The following is a 19,121-nucleotide window of genomic DNA, read 5'->3' on the forward strand; positions in this document are numbered from 1 at the left end:
GTTTATAATTTAACCAATCACAGAATCGAGTACAAATCGATTGTTATTCAGGACATAAATCAAATATCTTAAGGACTTTGGGACCTTCTCCATGAAATCAAATATCAAAGTTAAAAAATATTATATTTATTATCTATAATATTAATAACAAAGATAGAATAGGTATATTAAACTTCACTCATTTCAACATCCTCGATATTGAGATCGTCCAACATTTCTGCGAGCGTGATGCGCGGGAGAGTTGGGTCGATTTCATCCGTGTCCACCGCTATCCGGTTTTGATCTTTGAAGATGTTGATGTTCTGTCTGATGGTCGGGTCCTCTTCCAAATCGTCGAGGAAATCGTTGTAATCCCTGCAAAGGAAAAAACGTGGAAATTACTATTATTTAATTAATTTAACATGACATATCAAGGGTTGGCCTAAGCCATTGTGAGCATGAATTCTAGACAAGGTTTGTAGTGTTCTTAAACAGGAATCAAACAGTGGTCTGAGAGCCGAAGATTCGTCTTCAGAGCGTTTAACGAAAGGTTTTAGTGTGATAAACGTGCTATGGCGCAGCGAAAAAAAAACTATTTTCCCCAAGTAAGTAGACCTAAACAACTTACTCATTAGAAGAACTAAGTCCTTCGTGCAATTCTTCAGCCATGTGTTTCAGCTTCCAGTTGCGAGCGCGACGTCTCGCAGACCTCTCTCCGTAGTGTTTCTTCACTAGGAAGACATCCGGAACCACCGAACGATCTAGCTTGTCGAAATTGCTATCGTTGACGTTGGAATTCTCGAGGTTGTAGCTGTGAACAAATAATTAATTATTACTCAGGGTTTTTTTGGTTTTCGCGGTTTGCTTTTAGGCACAACGGAGAGGGAGAACTATATCACAGGTTTAGATCTAGCGCAAACTGAGTCAGTGCCTGAGGTGTGTTGTTTTTGTGAAGTCTAACTCCTATACCTCAGACTGTTATTTGCTAGACCATAGTACAGACACCGGCACATAATGATTCGTAGGAATTAAAATTCCGTTCTAATTCCCACGTTATTTATTTGTAGATAAAAAATAATATTTAAGCCGTTTATGCTCAGAATGCCAACTTCTCAAAATGACAACCGCTCGCAAAATGACAACTTCGCAGAATGCCAACTTCTCGAAATGCCAACTTCGCGAAATGCCAACTTCTCAAAATGACAACTTCTCGAAATGCCAACTTCTCGAAATGACAACTTCTCATAATGACAACTTACAATTATAATGAATGCAGGAGCAGTGAATGCTACCACATATAATAAAAATAATTAAAAAGTCCATATATTTACATTATCTCAATATCTTTATTTGTTACTATACATACAATCAATCAATACACTAGGGTCGTATCGCATCAATCTCTCATCTCAAATGTCGATTGAATGACATACTTATCTGGTTTTTGTTTATCCGATTTTGACAATGATTGTTACAATTATACAGGGTGTTAGGTAAATGGGTATATGAGCCGACACTAGCCCATGTTAACATGGTCATATAAATGGTATGGTGAAGTCAGAAAATTGATATCTTCATTTTAATTATTTAAATTTTCATACAAATCGGAATTTAGAAAATTTATTTTGTATGAAAATTAAAATGATGATATCAATTTTCTGACTTCACCATACCATTTATATGACCATGTTAACATGGGCTAGTGTTGGCTCATAATACCCATTTGCATAACACCCCGTATAGGTGTATGTCATTCAATCGACATTTGAGATGAGAGATTGATGCGATACGACCCTAGTGTATTGATTGATTGTAAAATAACAAATAAAGATATTGAGATAATGTAAATATACGGACTTTTTAATTATTTTTAATATATGTGGTAGCATTCACTGCTCCTGCATTCATTATAATTGTAAGTTGTCATTATGAGAAGTTGGCATTTCGAGAAGTTGGCATTTCGAGAAGTTGTCATTTTGAGAAGTTGGCATTTCGCGAAGTTGGCATTTCGAGAAGTTGGCATTCTGCGAAGTTGTCATTTTGCGAGCGGTTGGCATTTTGAGAAGTTGGCATTCTGAGCATAAACGGCGCCAGCCATTTTATTTTGAACGTAATGGGGATAATGAACTTTTTAGTTCATTATTCCCCATTATAAGTTCCAATTTAACGTTAACGGGGAATAGTGAACAAAAAGTTCACATGAACAGTGGAATAAGCCGTAACAGGCTTCGTCGTCCGTCCACCCGTTGTCGTACGTCACACTCACACACTCTTCCTTCTCTTTCACACATCTTAACGTTCCGTTTCCCACTCATATCCTACACTTAAATGATATTGCTCAAGTAGGTGTAATACGTGCTGTTTTCCTCACCCCAAAACTGTGTCTCCAGGTTTCAGTATGTGTCCAAGATGGGTCCTGGTGTGAACGGGGCTGACGTCTAGCCCTAGCTCGCTCGCTCGCACCACCCAAACGTCTGCGACTACGTGCTTGTTGGACACCGCGCCTTGCCCGGGGAATGATTTTTTTTCCTGGAATTGTTGAAAACCTCTATTATTATATTTAATACTACCCTTCTTATTGGCTCTTTTAGATCTGCATTTTTATAGGTCTTTTACACTCGTTAGAAACAAACAGTGCTTCAATAACCGGATATGCCTAAACGCGCTCATTCCGAGATTTTGAACGAGTGTAATAGTAGCCATCAAATTAGGCACTGCGCTATGTGCGCGGATTTCAGTGACTGCTAATTTTAAGGAATATGCTGAAAATGATAATGCGTGAAGACATAGAATAGAAACTACTTACATGCTCTTTTAGGATATCAATGTCCATCACCACATATTCCACCAACTGTTTTGGGTTGCATATTGGTGTGAAAGGGTGTCGCCAATACAACGTTGAGGACAGGTCACACACTGAAAATAAAATGCAATGTGTACGATAAATATTTGAAGACCTGACAATAAAGTATTTAACATAATATTTTAGGATTTAATATAGTATTGATAAGCTTGCTTACCTTGTCCAGAGTTAGCATCAATCAAATGTATCGTGCTTGTAACTCTGTTCACCAAACAAATTGGAGAAATAGATCCAAGTTGATGCGTCAGTTTCTTGGGTAGACACACCAGACTGTCTTTAGACAACGGAACAATTTCAATACTGAAGGTGAACTTGTAGTTGTAAATGTTGCTGTGAATGTCATGGGATATAAGTTTCTTTGAATGTGTGCATTTTATTGGTAGCACTGATTGCACAAAGTCTACCATTTTGCGTGCATGGCTCTCAGTTGCGTAGAAGAAGTCCAGCCCATCTAAAACAAAAATAGTGTAGTAGTTTCATAGTCAAGTTTGCAAAGTAACAATGAATTAAGTCATCGTGGAATTCTCTGGTTTTAGTAAAAAAATATGAAAAAGGTCAACTGATAGAGAATACCATAAGGCATTAAGTTCGCCTTTTGTGCTTAATTTTTTTATGTGCAACAATTTTTTTAAATAAATAATAGTAACAAACCATGCTTAGGCTTGATTCCCAGAGTGTTTTCATGCGCCTTGTGTTTCAATATCAGTTGTTCAAGGTAGTAGAATGTCTTCCTGTTATTTGCACGCTGCCTCACTTGCACTAGAGCTCTCCAATAGTCCTGGGCCTCGGAGCGGTGACAGGCATCACACATCTGATGCTGGATGGTGTATTCTACTATGAATGTCTGTTGGAGAACTGCTCCACCCATAACTTCTCCTTGCACAGTGAGTTTAACCTAGAAATTGTGAGTTCATAGATAAGAAAATTGAGTTAAAAATATAACTAAGTTAATTTAATTACTAAAACTTGTGTCAGGCATAATATTACTTATACAGGTCCCTATTTACAATTAGGTTAATATCAACATGTTCTAATGTTTATCGGCATGTAAACTGCTATAAATTAAGTTTTTAATGTAATACAACTTACTTTAATCCTCTTGGAATGTGGCTCAGTCCAGGCAAAACCAGCATCAACGAGTTTAACTCGGTTCAATCCTTTCAGCCTCTTCAAGCATAGAGCCAGGAGCTCCCTGGACTCCAGAGCACACACCAACCATTCAGCAGGTGGCTGCAAATATCTGTTACAAATCAATAAAAAGAGACATGAAAAAACCAAAGATTTTGGTTGAATTTTATTCATAATGACATTCAGATTTTAAAAATTACAATTAAAAGAAAGTTTAGAACATACCTAATCAAAATTAAGTATCTAAACTTTATACTTTGTTTCTGAATAAAAGAAAACTGCATTAAGTTTACCTCTCGCAGCCCCTGCAGAAAAATAGTGTTGCTTGTTTGGGAATGCCATCTGTGATGTCAACGTGAGCTCGCAAACAAGCCACGCACATGTTGGATGGATTGGCTTCTATGGGCACTGCGCACTGGCAGCATAAACTATAAACAAAATATAGCCACATAGTTTCAGTTACATTACAAGTTCTCATTGACTGATGTAGTTCACAGTGTTTATCTATTGCATAATTAGTGAAAATGTGTGATTGATTTTCTAAATCAAAGATGGAATTTGCATATTTACTTGAGTTTATGAGTTAAAAAAGGTACACCTTTTGTAGTATTATATGGTATGGTATATTAGGCTATGGTATGGTATATAAAAACATTCAAATTCTTAAAGCTTTTCAACATCATGATGATGTATCATGAAAGATCATAGATTAATTCAATTTGTTGTTTCTAATTGGACCTGAGCACTTGTTTATAATATAACACGATAAATGTTGTTTCAGGTTGTTACTATCTTTTCAGTATTACTAAGAGCTTGAACGTTTTAAAACTAGCAGGTAGAATGTATACACATAACCTCAAAATTCAATACTTACATTCGAGTACCATTGGCGTTAGGGATTTCATCTGGTGAAATGTACTCCATATCTGCACTGTAGTTTGATATAAATGTGAATATTTAGAATTGATTTAAAACGTATACAAAGCACAACCAAGAAACACGTGCTAAGGTGACGATTACACACCAATTACTCAAATTCTTATTTTGTTACTATCACTATACAGCCAGTAGCTGCTTTATAGATAGCAGGCGCACTCAAATAAAAAATGTAAGACGAAAAAATTGAAAGTAAATACAAGTTTTAAAATACTTTATCGTTTCCAAATTCCTCCCCAATGCCCACAGCCAATGCCCACAGATCAAGTGCACAGATTACTTATTTGATCAAGTGCCAAACGTGATGACATTGACATTGACAGACATCAGCTGACACCCAAAGATATAATACCTATGAATCAACATTAAAAAAAATACAATGGAGAATATATTTTTTTTTGTCTATGGGTAAAGTAAGAGATTGTTTATCTGTGGCCTGTTCAATACTTGCTTGGCCGATTCGGCGACCTCCCTCCCCCTCAGTCCCTCCTTCCCTCTTACGTAAAGTATTCGTAGGAGATACTTTGCAGTCTTTATTAGTTATTATCAAATACTAGTGTAAATCGACAAAACGACGAAAATGTTCTCTACCGTCTGTAGAGCTGGCCGAGTAGCCACAAGGGCGGTAGTAAACAATGCCGCTAAAGAAACGACTCCGGTATCCGGAGTAATTGTGAACAAACGAGATTATGCAGCCAAACCTGCAGGGAAGGGTCAAGGTAAGGTGGTTGCAGTTATCGGTGCCGTCGTCGACGTACAGTTCGAGGACAACCTTCCACCTATCCTAAATGCCTTGGAGGTTCAGAACCGTTCCCCCAGGCTGGTCCTGGAAGTGGCGCAGCACTTGGGAGAGAACACCGTCCGAACCATCGCCATGGACGGTACCGAGGGTCTGGTGCGCGGCCAGCCCGTGCACGACTCCGGCTCGCCCATCCGTATCCCCGTGGGCGCAGAGACCCTCGGCCGCATCATCAACGTCATCGGCGAGCCCATCGACGAGCGCGGCCCCATCCCCACCGACAAGACCGCCGCTATCCACGCCGAGGCGCCCGAGTTCGTGGACATGTCTGTCCAGCAGGAGATCCTGGTCACCGGTATCAAGGTCGTAGATCTTTTGGCTCCCTACGCCAAGGGAGGAAAGATTGGCCTCTTCGGTGGAGCTGGTGTGGGCAAGACCGTATTGATTATGGAGCTCATCAACAACGTAGCCAAGGCCCACGGTGGTTACTCTGTGTTTGCTGGAGTAGGAGAGCGCACCCGTGAGGGTAACGACTTGTACCACGAGATGATTGAGTCAGGAGTAATCTCCCTGAAAGACAAGACCTCCAAGGTAGCTCTTGTGTACGGTCAGATGAACGAGCCCCCGGGCGCGCGTGCCCGTGTCGCCCTGACTGGATTGACCGTCGCCGAGTACTTCCGTGATCAGGAAGGCCAGGACGTGCTACTCTTCATTGACAACATTTTCCGTTTCACCCAGGCTGGTTCTGAGGTGTCTGCCCTGCTGGGTCGTATTCCATCTGCTGTAGGTTACCAACCTACCTTGGCCACTGACATGGGTACCATGCAGGAGCGTATTACCACCACAAAGAAAGGCTCCATTACATCTGTGCAGGCCATCTACGTGCCAGCTGATGACTTGACTGACCCTGCCCCTGCCACTACTTTCGCTCACTTGGACGCTACAACTGTACTGTCCCGTGCCATTGCTGAGTTGGGTATCTACCCAGCCGTCGACCCTCTCGACTCCACCTCGCGTATCATGGACCCCAACATCATTGGCGCCGAGCACTACAATGTCGCACGTGGCGTTCAGAAGATTCTGCAGGACTACAAGTCCCTCCAGGACATCATCGCTATCCTGGGTATGGACGAATTGTCCGAGGAAGACAAGCTGACCGTAGCCCGTGCGCGCAAGATCCAGAGATTCCTGTCACAGCCTTTCCAGGTGGCCGAGGTGTTCACTGGGCATGCTGGCAAGTTGGTGCCTCTTGAGGAGACGATCAAGGGCTTCTCCAAGATTCTACAGGGCGAGTATGATCACCTACCTGAGGTTGCTTTCTACATGGTTGGTCCTATTGAGGAAGTTATTGCTAAGGCTGATACTCTCGCCAAGAATGCGTAATAAACGAACGAGGTGTTATGTGATGATATTTATTAATAAAATAGTGGTAGTACAAGAAAGACGTCAAGCATCAAGTGTGTGACTCGGTAGAACACGATATGGTGATCATGGAGTAATTCATAAACATGTTGCATATTTATTAGCAATGTTTAATAAACCAATTTATTTATGAAAATAAATGTTTTGTTATTTTCCTTGTTTAATCTGATAGTTATTAAAAAGTATCTGTACCTACGTTATACAATCTTTGTTACGGAATTAAATGTACCTATCTATCGTAATTCATATGAACAAACTTTGGTTAATAACTATACTGGCTAAAAGCCTTCTATGAAATGAATGTATCTTGACAGGTGTTAATGTATTTTTAGAGAGATCGCGTCGTTTAAACTCGAATAGGGTGGTGGACGCAAACAGGCGATATTACCCTATAATATTAAGCGTCCATTACTCCATTTTAATCAGGTTTTACGAGGTATTTATAATACCATCATTACATCCAACTTGCATAGCATCCGATTTTTATAGGACGCTCAAAATGCATTGAGCTCGCCGTAAGTTAAAATCATCCCGGGCATCATCATGCGTTATTGATGATTACCTACCTATCCTTCATCTTTGACGTGAGCAATACTGATTTAATCTAACAATTTAGAGCAAGTTGGTAAATTGAGAAAAAGCTTCGTCTCATGTTACCGACCGCCTCTACATAGAAAAAAAATGTGGTCGATACGATATTGCATGCACCACCGACGGCTGGTGGTTCGCGTGGCGTACCCGGATTATCTACTATGCCAGAGTTCGCGGGTTCGATCCTCGCAGAGAAAAAGCAATGTTATCGTGTACCTTAACATAGTTTTATTAAATTAGTACCTATTTACTTACAAAAGATTGTACCCATTGACTAGATGGTGTGTATGTCCAAGGATGTTTACTGTAGTAATTTCGAGTGGCAAGTTTATGTATTTAACTACTAAAAGTGCTTTGGGTGGTGTGTTAATTTCTGTCTAAATGAAATGTGCATCGTCATGGATTATGCTTTGTTAGCTGTAGGTAGATAATGATATATTAATGTTCTAGATCTAGTATAATATTATTGGCATGGGCTAAATGAAAAAAGATATATGAAGTCACTATTTTATTTGAATCTTATCGCTTTCCTCCTACTCTTGGTGCAGACTTCTGACTGACTTTGGCAGCCTTAGCTTTAGGTGCGGTTTTGCTCTTCTGAGGAGGTGCTGCTGCTTTCTTGGCGGCCTTGGTAGATTTCTTTTGCTCCTTGGCGGCTCTGTAAATAGGAAATTGTTTGTTTTTTAGTTATAAAACTTTACATTGTAAGTACACAAACTCATTTTTCACTTCTAAGGCTGAGTTGCACCACCTAACGTTGACCGTAATTTTAACGATAACCGGTGTTTTTGTATGGAGTTTGACAGATTTTTGACATTTGTCAAAGTTAAAGTAAGATGGTGCAACCCAGCCTAAGAGTTTGAATAACTAATAACAATCTAAATTTTGCTCAAATCAATGTGTTAACAATGCTTTTCTTTATAATTCTTATAGGAATGCCTGTATTCCAGACTAGTCAAACTTTCAATATAATTTTACAAGTCTACATTGAAGTTTGAGATATTTTTCACACTTCAGAGTATCTTTAAAAAAAAAATATGGAAAGTTTTCTTTAAGTTTAAAATAGAGATGAAACGGATATCCGGTAACTATCCGGTAGGCCTAAATTTACTATCCAGCCGGATACCGGATAGTTACTCACTATCCGGCCGGATACCGGATATTAAAAAACTACGACAATTTCCTATTAATAAAATGAAATACATTAATCTTCGAGGTAAATATCAATAAAAATGGCTTTAATAATGACAGCTTTTATTTAAAGTCCAAAAAGTTACAAAAGCCATAGTATTAAGGCCTTTAAAAAAACTAATTTCTCTTTCTGGGTTATTCACTCTAATGACGAGTACATAAATAGTAAATATCTGTTAATGTCGCCAAATAAAAATGGCGATCTTTTTTTCACTGATGGTCTGATGACATGATGCATGCTGCATGCAGTTCAGTCAGATTACGCAACAAGTAAAATAATTTAATTTTCGCTATTCAATCACACACGATAGCAACCGAAATCGCCCGAATTGATCTGCCCCCTAGACAAGTGGCAAAATCTGACATTCTATTCGGACTGGATTAGATTTTCGAAAAGTGTGACTAGTCTAGTCTACTAATAGACCCACTGATTGCGTTCGAAGCACCTGTGCGGCGCTAAACTCGTCACGACATGCAACGAGACAATGGGCCAACTTTCCGGCCGCCGGATATCCGGCTATCCGGCCTAGCAGCTGGCCGGATATCCGGTATCCGGCCAAACAACTATCCGTTTCATCTCTAGTTTAAAACATTTTGCCAGTTTAACAATACTCACTTGATGGCCTGATCTCTTTGAGCCTTGCGTACTTCAGGTTTCATGTTCCTTTTGGCCATGATGTCGCTGAGGGAGGCACCAACGATAGCACGCTGGTACTTCTGGGTCCTCCTTGTGCGCTTTTTGGCCTGTTCTTCTTCTTGGCCTTTCTTGAACTTGCGCCTGAAAATTAAGATTATTAATGTGACCATCAGAGTATAAGAGTTATTAGTAAGTTAAGGCAAACAGTGAATGTTTAGTACTAATGGATGGATCAGTAAAACTATTCGGAAGCACAAAAGATAAGAAATGCAAACATACCTGTAGAGTACAGTCCATGTCACTTTACGAGGATTCCTCCTCATGAGGTGGGCAGCTTCACATTTTGAGTTCAAGAATGTGAAAGTCTGGAAATAAAAATACAAGATCAAAATCATTACTTAGCAGCTATCAGCAATTAAATGGATATTTTAATTTATAACCTATATTTATTTACGACAGATTGCAATGCACGTATGATTTAAATGATATTAATGATTTTGAGTGTAGGTGACTTTAGATTAACTACGGTATTGGAGATTACGAAGGTTTCCCAGAAAGTTTAGGTTATGTTTCAAAACATTGTACACAATCAATTTTATAAATTTCTATGGGATTAATGTCTTAGGTATAATAATAATAACAGACGCGTGAATTATGTTAATTACCTTGCCATCCACCTTAACCATGGTTTTTCCATGGCCAGGATAGATCTTGTATCCACTGTAGGCGCAAAGACCGATCCTGAAAATAGATCACATTTATTACTAAACGGGCACTTTATTCACATCTTTCAAATCATTTATATCAAAATAATTTCAGATCATCATGATTTAACACGATATTACACAAAATTCAAAGAAACCTACTTCATTTTGACTTGGTCAGAAAGAAAAGAGGGTTGACAGTTCTTGTCACTTATGACCACGGGGTGGAAACGCCATAGTGTTTGACAGATGGTTAGTCAAATGTCATTTCTAGGAGCATCCACATAATCTCAGCAAACATAGCCTGTAGGATTGGGCCAATTAAAAAAAAAAAGAGCATCCTTTACGTCAACTGTCATTTTAATGACATTGACAGGACAGTATCCACTCATTCATTCGCTGATTTTGCTCGCTCATTCAATCAATCATTCATTCACTCAATTCTTTTCGAAATTCCGAGAAAAAAATCTTGATTCCGAAATATTCGGAAATAAAAGCAAACAAATAATGGTCATTTTACCGTATTTACATTGTTTACCGTATAAACAAGATGGTTTCTTATTATCACCAAATGCATCGTGACTGGTTGCTCGTCCACCAAGTCCAGGGTTTTTTCTCTAGCACGTGATGAAGCATTGCAGGCTCTAAGGATACAGTACCTCCTGCCTGCAAATCCTTTATCAGGAACTATGACAAAGGAGCAACTTCGTCAAAGAAAGGCAAGTCATATTTTTAGGTTATTAAACAACCTTCCCAATTGCTATAAAATTTGCTGCAATTTCCCTAGGACTGAACTGACTGATTTTTGTTTCAGGTCTGCCAATCACATTTTGAGGATAAATAAATCTAAAACAATCTATTGGTTATGACAATGATGAATGGATGTCCTATTTTTTATTTATCCATGAAGAAAATAATAACATCTCGGCGACCATCCAAGCTGTTGCTGATCAGGTCATCCAGTAAGTTAAAGTAAGTATATACCTAGATTCAACCATAAAGTGTTTTGCAAGTACTAATTTAATTAGTCTATACGAATAAAGAAAGTTTAATTTTTTGATTTGACTTAAAAAGTAAACAATGTTCTTAATAAGTAGGTATTACTTTTATTTTAAGATCAATCTACTTAGTCAATAAAACTAAAATAGAAAGAGATATTTTACTACATTTCAATAAAACAAATTATCCTTATTCTATTTGTTTGGATTAGGCACCTTACATAAATTATATTATTGACACGGTAACTTACCACTAAAAATTGAAACATTAATTTTAACATTTAAGATTTCAATACAGGATGTTGCAATAGATGATTATTTATAATTTTTTTTCTTTCTAGCTGCTAATAGAGATAACTTCAATTCAATGTTGTTGCCAGATAATGCTGTGAGTGAAGGTATGTTCAACTCAGTTGTAAATAATACCTAAGTACTTTTAAATTGATGAGTCACCTACAATATTCATTGAACATAATTTATAATTTCAATACGTAATTTAAACTGATTTTTCGTGATAGTAATTTTTCTTTTGTAATGTTTTGTAAGCAATACCTATATTAATTCTGCAAAGAAAACTCTTTCTTGAGTTATTTAAATTATATTGTTTTGTGTGATAATTAATTGTACATTAAGTTTTACAGGATTTTGCCAATATATTTATATTTAGTAGAGGTTGCAGTATTCTATCTTATAAAACTATCTTTTTAAATTAATTTTACATAGTTATAACACAGGTTATACCATCATACCTAATTAATTTTATAGGGTTATTTTATGCTAATTTTTTAATTGTGTAATAAATTTTAATTATGTTTTATTAAATATTTCAGAAACTATATCCTGCCATCTACATCAGAGCCACATCTGTCATTATGGATAATATTATTGCTGCGTCCTAAGGTATCATAATAATGTATTTAATTTATTTAAATTCCTACGGGAACGGGAGTTACGGGAGTAAGCGGGAAAAAACATTTGTATGAAAGAATCTAAACCGCGTAAGATAGATCAACGCACAGCGTAAACGGCTAAACCTAGGCACTTGAAATTTGGAAGGGACGTAGCTTAGGTACCGTAGAGATGCACTAAGAAAGGAATTCCTGAAATTCCCACGTGAACGGGAATTAGCGGGAAAAAACATTTGTATGAAAAAATTTAAACCGCGTAAGATACATGAAGAGGGTAAAACGAGATCCACGCGTACGAAGTCGCGGGCGGCCGCTAGTATTCTTCTAAAATTATTAATATTAAGTATTTCAGTTACATATTTTGATGCTTTTTTCAAAGTAGATAATTAATTTTAAGTAAGCGTTTATAATATGTTTAATACATGTATTATACTATTGTTATTAATTATTTCAGGTTCAGCTTGCAAATAAACCCATCAAGCAGAGGCGGTACACACAAACAAAAGGTGGACTCTTTGGTTTTTTTAAAACGGAGCCCGAAAGCGTATGAGCTATTACGCCACATATTTATTTTGCCTAGTCAACGATCAAGAAAATGAAGGTATTGAGTGAAAAAACTGCCGCAATGATACAGCCCCAAATTTGGTAGGTTTGACAAACGCTCAATAATATCATTTAAATGTAAATTATGTACAGTCGAGTTCATAAATATAAGTGCAGTGCCAATTTAAAAAAATATTGTAAGCGTTTTAACGATCATACAAATCTAAAACAAATTCAGACAAATGTAATCATAAGCTGTTCATAAATATGTTGCGGTAACGCAGTATTGACTACGCTACTGCTCTATAATCTGTTGATAATGCGCATGTGCATATACCTTAAGTTGTAAAGGCATTAAAGGTTTATTTTCGTGCGCCATAATGACTGTGATTTCATGGATAAGTCCACGCATGCTGTTTTTGATAATATTAAATTATGAAATAAATAAAAAAAATCTGCTCTTCACGTAAATCGATTAACTTACTAATAATTCTGAGTCGCTCATAAAAAATGGCAACACCTTAAAGAGTCACCCAGTATGTAGTAGTATTATCCTTAATAATATTGTAAATGTTACACCAAATTGAATCTGGTTTAATATGAAAGGAATAAGCGTCGACAAACATCACGTGCGGGTACAAGTCGCCAATTTGAGTTCTTTTTCTATTATTATGAACCGCTTATTCAGTCTGTTATTATTTGTAATAAGAATCATAATAATGTAATTCAAATTGTTTCAGATTCCGGCCCAGTGTATAGTTTTTTTAACTAAAGTTTTTTGTTATTTTTGCCTCAAGAATGTACTTATTGTGAATTTCTTTGTTAATGGCTGATAGTTTTACTTGAGTCAAAGAAAATCGTAGTTGTTGTATAAAAAAATAATTTATAAATCTATTAGGGTACATTTTACTGTCGTCTTTTTTTTCTTAGAAACTTGCAGTAGATTATTCACTTTTTTGGAAACTGATAATTACTTGTTAATACCATAATTTATTATGGAAAATTGTACTGTTAAGTAGGTAATTTTTTTTCATTACCTTATAGTAGATAATGTCTTTTGTTGATGGCTGTATAGTTTTACGCAAGTTAAAGAAAATCGTAGTATATTTTTTTCTACACAAATTTTAGTTATAAGATGACATATATGATTGTTTGTTTGTTTGTATTGAAGAGGCTCCGAAACTAAGTACTGGACCAATTTGAAAAATTATTTCACAATTAGAATCCTTTATTTTCCCTAATGAAGATAGGCTATAACCGGATTTTTACAGGCGGTACGAAGTTCGCCGGGTCAGCTAGTTTCTTATAAACATGCAAATACGGTAAAAATGATTCATTTTGTTAATGGCTGTCTAGTGTTACGCAATTACAGGTAATCATCATTTTTATTGTAAACAGAATTAGGTACCATTTATTTATAACTAGCTTTTGCCCGTGGCTTCACCCGCGTGAAATTTAGTGCCACAGATTGGCATAAATTATACCCTATATGTTAATCTAGATTACAAATAATAATACTGTAAAGGTTCAACCAAATCCGTTCAGTAGTTTTTGCGTGAAAGAGTAACAAACATCTACACAAACTTTCACCTTTATAATATTAGTAGGATTTATAGTCAGCGACAATAGAAATGTTCGCTCGCTTGAAATTTTGTAAACAATTATTGCAAAAAGTTAATATTAATTTATATTATTCTGTTCTGTTGGCTTCAATGGTGGGTACCTATTTATTTCAATAAGTTAAACTCTAGGTAAAATTGACATTTAGTATGGAAATGTAATTTTAAACCAGTGTTCATCCCTTTCATAGAAGAGGTTTAATTCTCTAAGGTTCATCCCGGGCTTAATTTTTTTTGTATAATGGGTTTTATGACTGAAATTGACTCAAACAGAGATAAAATAACTAAGAGTCTTTAACATTTACTTACTTGGCAATTAAAGATAGATTTACTCAAATCCTACTTCGTACTATGTAATATTATAAATGCGAAAGTTTGTATGGACGTCTGGAATCTGAATGTTAACAGGTTTGTTACTTTTTCACGCAAAAACTACTGAACGGATTTTGATGAAACTGCAGTATTATACTTTATAACCCAGAATATCTTTGAATGCAGTTCCCTTTCTTTACAAAAATAAAGGAATGTTTCCTTTGAGTAAAATTTTCTATCTACAGTATTAAGAGTACTTTCCCTACAGGTGGCATTACAAAGTTCCACCCTGTATAATTTATGACGATCTTTGACAAACTAAATTTCACGCGTGTGAAGCCGCGGGCAGCAGCTAGTTACTAAATATTATGTTCATAAATAGTTCAGTCTCAATGTTATTGATGAAAATAAAGCCCAACTAGACTTTATTTTCTATTGGCGCGGTAGGTTTTCTTTTATTTTTCTTAAAAACCTACAGTTGATGATTCTGTGAATTAATGACTGTATAGTTTTACTTACTAACTGTATAGTTTTACTTACTAATAGTATTTCATAGTTTCCTAAGTTTATGGTGCTTACTTATAATTATCGAGCTAAGCGGATGATTTTTTATTCCATTATTATTTTGTAATTTTCCTTCGGAATAAAAAATCATCCGGTTGGTATATTATCTTCGAACGTGTAGATAATTCTAAGAGGTACTTCATGTTCAGACTCAAGTGCTCATAAGATAGGACCACCTTTGTAATTTTGTCGATAGTTGTATGCATTTGTTTTTATGTTGTATTTTTATGAAATAAATTTTTAAGTAAAACTTATTTTATGTTTTTTTATTTCTATAAATAATTTGAAATAATAATGTACCCGTACCGTTATTGGTGCGGTAACGTTACTTGTTATAAAATATATTAAAGCGGTACTGCAACGTCGCTAAGGCAGTCGTTATTAAAAAGTTACGATCTTTTTTTTTTTTTAGCGCTACCCAATGGAAGTCCATAGATGCCGGAACTTTTACTATGAACGGACCAATCATAGGGCCGTTTCCTATCTGTCCCTGTCTCATCTGTGCTTATGACACAAATCAAAGACAAGCGTCAAATCTTTTTTAATAACATTACGACACACTACAGCCTCAGCAATGGACTCTCTAGTTGTAGCCAAATTGATTGAGCTCAACAGAAAAAAAACACTTGAAAGTTGGCAAATAGGATTGGCATTGAATCACAGTAATTTTCAAACACTACACGTCATTAAAAAAACCCGCAGACTTTTTTTTCAGCCGATAATTTAGTCGGGCTGTTAATCAGGTATGAAAACATATTGGCAAAAAGGCCAACCTGTCTGGAAAAAAAGCCCCTCCCTATGTTGTCATTAGTGTCAAAACTGTCAAACAACACCCAATGAACGAAATACCGTTCTAACCTAACTTCTTTTTTATTTGTAATCTAATTCCGGCTGCCCCAATGATTTGCTCAGATTTTTTAGAATTTCAGGTATGTACTTGTAATGTACTTGTATTAGTTGTTAAAGTTACAATTACAGTTTAGTAGAAAATAGTTGTATTGAATCAGTTCAAAGCTACCGTCAAACCTATTTGGTGTACCTAACTTGAATTTTTTTTATTAATATGAAATAAGTACTTACCAATATAATTATTGTTTGTAACTATACCTGCGAAATTATTTGTTAATGAATTCTGTGTTCCGCAATAGGACAACCTGAAGAAAATGAGAGTTCTTGATGATAAAATAGTTTATGCACTAAACACCTCCATACCAACTGAATCATTTAGAAGCAAAGTAGACGCTTCATCGGCTTGCGAAGAATTGTACTCTCAGATACAGAAAGGGCATTCTGACAGAGAAAGTGTTATTAAAAATTGCATTGTTGCTACTGCTGAAACATTAAAGAAACTGAAATCAGTAAAAGACGAGAAACCTGATGATTTTGAGACAATTAAAAACTTTAAAGCTGAACAAAAGAAGGTAAGCAGTTACTCTAAAAACAATATTTATGTACCTATCTAGGTATATGCACAAAAAATTTAACTTAGTCAACATGTTTTTTTTTTCAGTTACGCCTCTTACAAACTGAGCTTAGTGTTGAAGAAGTTATACGAGAAAAAACCACCAAGCTATTTGCAGAAAAATGCCGAACATATTTTAAGCCAAAAGAATTGTGAAGACTGGTTATGATGAACATTGTTTTTGGATTTTTTAGTGTAAATATTATAAATAGTTGAAGGTACAGATTGTGTTTTATCAACTTCATTCCTTTTTGATTAATAATATTTAATTATCCCACAAAATAAAAAAAAACTAATTAAATAATCATGTGTGTAATGGCAGCAAACAAAAAATAGACAAAGGAGTGAGCATTACTATCATTGAATGAAAGTCATCATCATTTTTACAATCTAATGTTGATTTAAAATACAAGGTTCAATGTGTATATGACTGTACAAGCTTAATCAGGTATCATTTATATAATAAATATTTCCTTTATTTTTTGGTTTCTTCGGCCTTCTTGTACTCTTCCTGATATTTTTTGTGAAAGTCCAAATTCATTTGATGGACTGATTCTCCTCTCTTAGCTGCACTTTTTCCAGAGATAATAGCTCCAACACATGCCAGTACCGTCATCAGCATGAGGATATTAGAAAGTTTAATCCTTGCTTCACTACGAGCTCTATCTATAAGATCACCGCTGTAAAAGAAAGAATGTAGTATGTACTGGAATCTCAGTTTAGTATAGGTCATGTGAATGAGAAATTGTTATGTAATATTTTTTAATGTTTTGCAAGAACAGTTTCAAAGTTAAATATTTGTATTATCACAATTAAAGTGTTATGAAGGGAGATAGTTTTGATGGTGGGAATTTAAATCGCAGGTATCTACGTAATTAATTACCTATGCTTACATCAATGGGATACATACGAAACAAACTTCGGGATTTCATCCTTGGACTTGAATTTTTTTGTCCATACTAATACGAACTTCTGCAACTCTGTTGGTCTGTATCCAGTCGACATGGGGCCTCTTACATTCGTTTGAAGTGGTGATTGACACATAATATTTCTTTTCCAAACTGCGGAAAATACGGATGATCGCAAGAGAGCGAATTTATTCATCTTTACAATAATAACTCAATGATTATTATAGGTAATTACAGTGTGTAGATGTTGGCATCTACGAAGAGAATACACACAAACTATTAAACACTAATATGTGTTTGTTTTGTATATTTTTCCGAATTGTGCTGAATTTTCCGATTCCGAGAGGGTCGTTTGGTCGTTTTGACATCTGTGGCATAGAGAAAAGTAATACATAGGAAATAGAGAACCCTCTCTGTCAAATATTTTTTGAGCCTACTAATTGACAGCCTGGTGTTAAATTCCCTGTACTTAACATACGTACGTAACGCTCACATACATACATAGTACACGCACACATACATACATAAAGTCCACGCACACATACACACAGTTCACGCACACATAGGCCCTCATAACCTTCAAAGAATTATTGTTTTTATGATGTACAATGTAGAATTTTTTCAAATCCATTATTTTGAAAATATTTATCTTTATGGTGTACGTATTGTATTATTTTCAAAACAATGGATTTGGAAAAATTCTACATTGCACATGGAAATGCAAATAAGTAAACAAAAACTTTTGAATTTAATAATTTTACTTTATTTATGAACACACATAATATTATACACCAAAAGCGTCTTTTCCCAAAGTTTTCAACAACACTAAAAAAGCATTTGCACATTGAGAAAACTCAGATCACTTGTGAACATAACAGAAAGTTTCTTCGCGATTCACGAAGGAACGAACAAAACTCCGATGAACCAGAACAGCAGCAGGTACGAAGGAATGAACTTGAATTTGACTCGACGACTCTTCAATACTTTAATAGGGCCACAGAAAACTTAAATGATGGTTATGAAAACAAGAATGCATTTAACATAACAAAAACAACACCGGCCATTTTGGAGGAAAAACAAAGTTGCCATATGTTAAATAGTAATTTCTGCTACTCTATTATGTAAATTATAACAAAAATGTCAATGTTCAGTTTTAAATTAAAACAAATTAATTTCATTTAAAAAAAGTTTTCACATTGTAATTAACAATATTCTCAAATATATTTTAATTAAGAAAAAAATGAAAATATGAAGGAAACAGTAGCAGCGACATCTAGAGCGTTTTAGGGTAGTTAAAAAGTATTTGAATTTATTCCCCGATGTCGCTGTTTGGAAGCAAGTTTCACTTCGATGACCGTTGTATGGAAGTTTCCACACCCTGATCTGTGGTTTTGACATATTACAGTCAATGTCAACTGTCACGATGACATATCATTTTACTTTTTTTATTCACGGCTCAGGCACAAAGTCCTTGTAGCTTGATTCTATTTAGTCTTGTAATCGAGTTTATTAGAGAATAAATTTTTTGTAGCTTATAATTTCATCGTGCATTCGTGCATCTTCCCCATTTTTAGAACTATAGACTTTTTATCGGCCGTCAATTAATGAAATTGGCAG

At 35.8% G+C, this 19,121-nt stretch overlaps 5 protein-coding genes and 1 long non-coding RNA gene across 7 annotated transcripts in view; 3 read left to right on the top strand and 3 right to left on the bottom strand.

Moving 5' to 3' along the window:
• Nucleotides 1-110: 110 nt before the first annotated feature.
• LOC135073948 (60S ribosomal export protein NMD3) lies at nucleotides 111-5,149 on the bottom strand. The gene is made up of 10 exons (XM_063968212.1): nucleotides 4,995-5,149; nucleotides 4,845-4,901; nucleotides 4,264-4,398; nucleotides 3,932-4,082; nucleotides 3,494-3,737; nucleotides 3,000-3,293; nucleotides 2,786-2,895; nucleotides 2,351-2,508; nucleotides 608-790; nucleotides 111-354 (listed from the first exon to the last, which is right to left on the bottom strand). The coding sequence occupies exons 2-10, from the start codon at nucleotides 4,892-4,894 to the stop codon at nucleotides 168-170; spliced, it is 1,512 nt and encodes a 503-aa protein (XP_063824282.1). The 5' UTR covers nucleotides 4,895-4,901; nucleotides 4,995-5,149; the 3' UTR covers nucleotides 111-167.
• Nucleotides 5,150-5,377: 228 nt separating this feature from the next.
• On the top strand, nucleotides 5,378-7,207 carry LOC135073947 (ATP synthase subunit beta, mitochondrial). Its single transcript, XM_063968211.1, has one exon. It carries the CDS (start codon nucleotides 5,487-5,489, stop codon nucleotides 7,026-7,028), a length of 1,542 nt encoding a protein of 513 aa, XP_063824281.1. The 5' UTR covers nucleotides 5,378-5,486; the 3' UTR covers nucleotides 7,029-7,207.
• Nucleotides 7,208-8,151: 944 nt separating this feature from the next.
• The window catches only part of LOC135073961 (large ribosomal subunit protein eL24), a 138,718-nt gene continuing 127,748 nt past the window's right edge, over nucleotides 8,152-19,121 (bottom strand). Inside the window, exons 1-5 of one of the 2 annotated variants that reach the window (XM_063968230.1) lie at nucleotides 10,353-10,402; nucleotides 10,152-10,227; nucleotides 9,766-9,851; nucleotides 9,466-9,627; nucleotides 8,152-8,316 (exon numbers count right to left, since the gene is read on the bottom strand). In XM_063968230.1, coding sequence (XP_063824300.1) covers nucleotides 8,178-8,316; nucleotides 9,466-9,627; nucleotides 9,766-9,851; nucleotides 10,152-10,227; nucleotides 10,353-10,357 — 468 coding nt within the window. In that variant the 5' untranslated portion in view covers nucleotides 10,358-10,402 and the 3' untranslated portion in view covers nucleotides 8,152-8,177. Of the gene's footprint in view, nucleotides 8,317-9,465; nucleotides 9,628-9,765; nucleotides 9,852-10,151; nucleotides 10,228-10,352; nucleotides 10,403-19,121 lie in introns of those variants that run through there. The other variant, XM_063968231.1, reaches the window with a different exon arrangement.
• LOC135073908 (uncharacterized) lies at nucleotides 10,484-15,111 on the top strand. The gene is made up of 6 exons (XR_010257722.1): nucleotides 10,484-10,909; nucleotides 11,005-11,162; nucleotides 11,530-11,586; nucleotides 12,019-12,088; nucleotides 12,551-12,741; nucleotides 13,380-15,111. It is a non-coding gene; the product is annotated as an uncharacterized LOC135073908 (long non-coding RNA).
• LOC135074196 (protein MIX23) lies at nucleotides 15,942-16,817 on the top strand. Its single transcript, XM_063968496.1, has 3 exons — nucleotides 15,942-16,063; nucleotides 16,283-16,555; nucleotides 16,645-16,817. Exons 1-3 carry the CDS (start codon nucleotides 16,034-16,036, stop codon nucleotides 16,750-16,752), a joined length of 411 nt encoding a protein of 136 aa, XP_063824566.1. The 5' UTR covers nucleotides 15,942-16,033; the 3' UTR covers nucleotides 16,753-16,817.
• On the bottom strand, nucleotides 16,974-17,879 carry LOC135074197 (UPF0389 protein GA21628). Its single transcript, XM_063968497.1, has 2 exons — nucleotides 17,507-17,879; nucleotides 16,974-17,276 (listed from the first exon to the last, which is right to left on the bottom strand). The coding sequence occupies exons 1-2, from the start codon at nucleotides 17,698-17,700 to the stop codon at nucleotides 17,072-17,074; spliced, it is 399 nt and encodes a 132-aa protein (XP_063824567.1). The 5' UTR covers nucleotides 17,701-17,879; the 3' UTR covers nucleotides 16,974-17,071.

Source organism: Ostrinia nubilalis, chromosome 8, assembly GCF_963855985.1.
Source record: "Ostrinia nubilalis chromosome 8, ilOstNubi1.1, whole genome shotgun sequence".
In the NCBI taxonomy this organism is placed as follows: domain Eukaryota; kingdom Metazoa; phylum Arthropoda; class Insecta; order Lepidoptera; family Crambidae; genus Ostrinia; species Ostrinia nubilalis.